The 2053-nt window shown below is 49.8% G+C and overlaps 1 protein-coding gene across 1 annotated transcript; it reads left to right on the forward strand.

The window, feature by feature from the left end:
* The first annotated feature begins 694 nt into the window (after window positions 1-694).
* LOC135372317 (uncharacterized) lies at window positions 695-1852 on the forward strand. Its single transcript, XM_064605957.1, has one exon. It carries the CDS (start codon window positions 695-697, stop codon window positions 1850-1852), a length of 1158 nt encoding a protein of 385 aa, XP_064462027.1.
* The last annotated feature ends 201 nt before the right edge of the window (window positions 1853-2053 follow it).

Genomic DNA, 2053 nt, shown 5'->3' on the forward strand with positions numbered 1-2053 from the left:
TGGAGGTGGGCCTGCCTGATTGTCGAGTAAGACACTTTATAGAAGACTTGAGCTGAAAAGCACAACGCACAGAAATCGCTCAGGGGAAACACTCGACAATCAACCCCCGGAAAGAACACAATATATTCCCCCGGCGTCGGGAAATTGGCGCCCCCATCGTCCGGCAGCAGCCGCAGTAGCCCCCTCCTGCACTCACGGTTGGGTCGCCGCAGGAGGGAGACCCCCACGTATAGCTGTGCGTGGCTTTCCCGTGTCTGGGGAAAGGGGGATCCTGGCAGTTGAGTGGACTCGGAGGTTGGTTTGGACCCTTCGGGGCCCCTCCGGGAAAACAACACACTGCTTTGGCCCCTGCTTCCCACAGACGGGTGATCCTGGAAGGCCCGGCCAGGACTATCCAGCTAGTCGCCATCTCGCTTCTCATTACTTTTTCTTTCGTCTCCTCTCCCTCTATCATTCCTCATTTTCACCTTCTTTGGCGGCAAGGGTCAACCTTGGGCAGTCTTTTCACTCTCCAGAAGCTGCACTGGGGTATAGTGCAGAGGGATGTGTTAATGTGCAGAGCATGTTCCCTTGGTTGGGGTCGGTGGTGGCCGACACACCTACTGCACTGAACACCATATATTTTTGCATGGACACTCAAACCTCTAAAAGACGTGATCGGCCTCCTAAAAGAAGCCGCAACGAGGCACTAGCTATGAATCTTCTTAATGTGACTCAAGAACCCTGGTTCCCAAAGTTTCTTATCCTACACTCAGAAGACCAGAACTGCCGACTCGAAAAGATATCTCCCTTTGTGACTGCAAAGGCTCTAGAACAGTTAATAGGGAAATCCTATGAGGCCAAAAAGCTAAGAACAGGTGACATTCAGGTTCTAGTTCAGACAAAACAACAGAGCGCAGCCCTCCAATCACTAAAGAAAATTGGCGATGCAGCTGTATCTGTCACAGCACATCGCACTCTGAACATTGTAAAAGGTGTGATTTCTGTCGATGAATTGCTCCCATGCTCAGATACCGAAATAGAAGAAGGCTTACAAGATCAGGGAGTCGTGCTCGCAAAAAGAATTGTAATGCGCAGGGAAGGCAAGGAAATACCAACTAAGCATGTAGTCCTGTCCTTTCAGCTCCATACACTTCCTTCTTCCTTGAAGGCAGGATACATCAACTGTCAAGTAAGAGCATATGTTCCTAGCCCGAGGCGCTGCTTTAAATGCCAACACTTTGGACACAGCTCGCAGACCTGCAGGGGACATGCAACATGCCCAAAATGCGCTGAGAAAGACCACACACCAGAGCCTTGCCAAAGTAACGTAAAATGTGTAAACTGTCGTGGCGAGCACCCCGTCTACTCCAGGTCGTGCCCCCGATTTCAAGAAGAAAAACAAATATTAAAAACAAAGACAGAGCAAAACATCACATACAAAGCAGCTAAGACACAACTGGAATTTCAGAAAAAAGGCACTTTTTCCGAAGTGGTGCGCAGGGGAGTGGCACCACTCGGAGTATCTGTGGAGACCCAGACTCCTGGACCTCCACTCCACACTCCCCAAAGAAAAGAGAGGGCCACGGAAGTGTCCTCTCAGGCTGGCCAAACTGCCAGCCCAAACGGGACGGCAACAACCTCATCAGAGGTTGCTGGCTCCCCTTCTGTTTGGGACGAGATTACAAGCTATCCGTCCCAAGCCATAACAATGGAAGTTGACGACGACGACCGCTCATCACAGAAGTCGTCGTCGAGTCTTCCAGCTGGTTCTTCTCAGGGGAAGGACAAGCGGGAGAAGTCAGGTGGTAGAGGTAGAGGAAAGCATAAGGAGCAGCAGAAAATACCCCCACCAAGAATACAGGCTCCATAAAGCCATGCAGAGACAACACAAAATTCACATAAAATACACACACTACACAATGCAGGTGTTCCTTTTCCTCCTCCTAATTATCTTAATGAATCCTAGCAATATCCTTCAGTGGAATTGCCGAGGCCTGCTCGCAAATATAGATGATGTTCATGATGTTTGTGAAACACACACTGCCGCCTGTATTTGCTTGCAGGAAACTTA

This window comes from Ornithodoros turicata, unplaced genomic scaffold (assembly GCF_037126465.1).
Source record: "Ornithodoros turicata isolate Travis unplaced genomic scaffold, ASM3712646v1 Chromosome14, whole genome shotgun sequence".
NCBI classification, from domain to species: Eukaryota; Metazoa; Arthropoda; class Arachnida; order Ixodida; family Argasidae; genus Ornithodoros; species Ornithodoros turicata.

Excerpts from the sequence above, each read along its gene's own strand:
- LOC135372317 (XM_064605957.1), top strand. The coding sequence starts at position 695 with ATGAATCTTCTTAATGTGACTCAAGAACCCTGGTTCCCAAAGTTTCTT.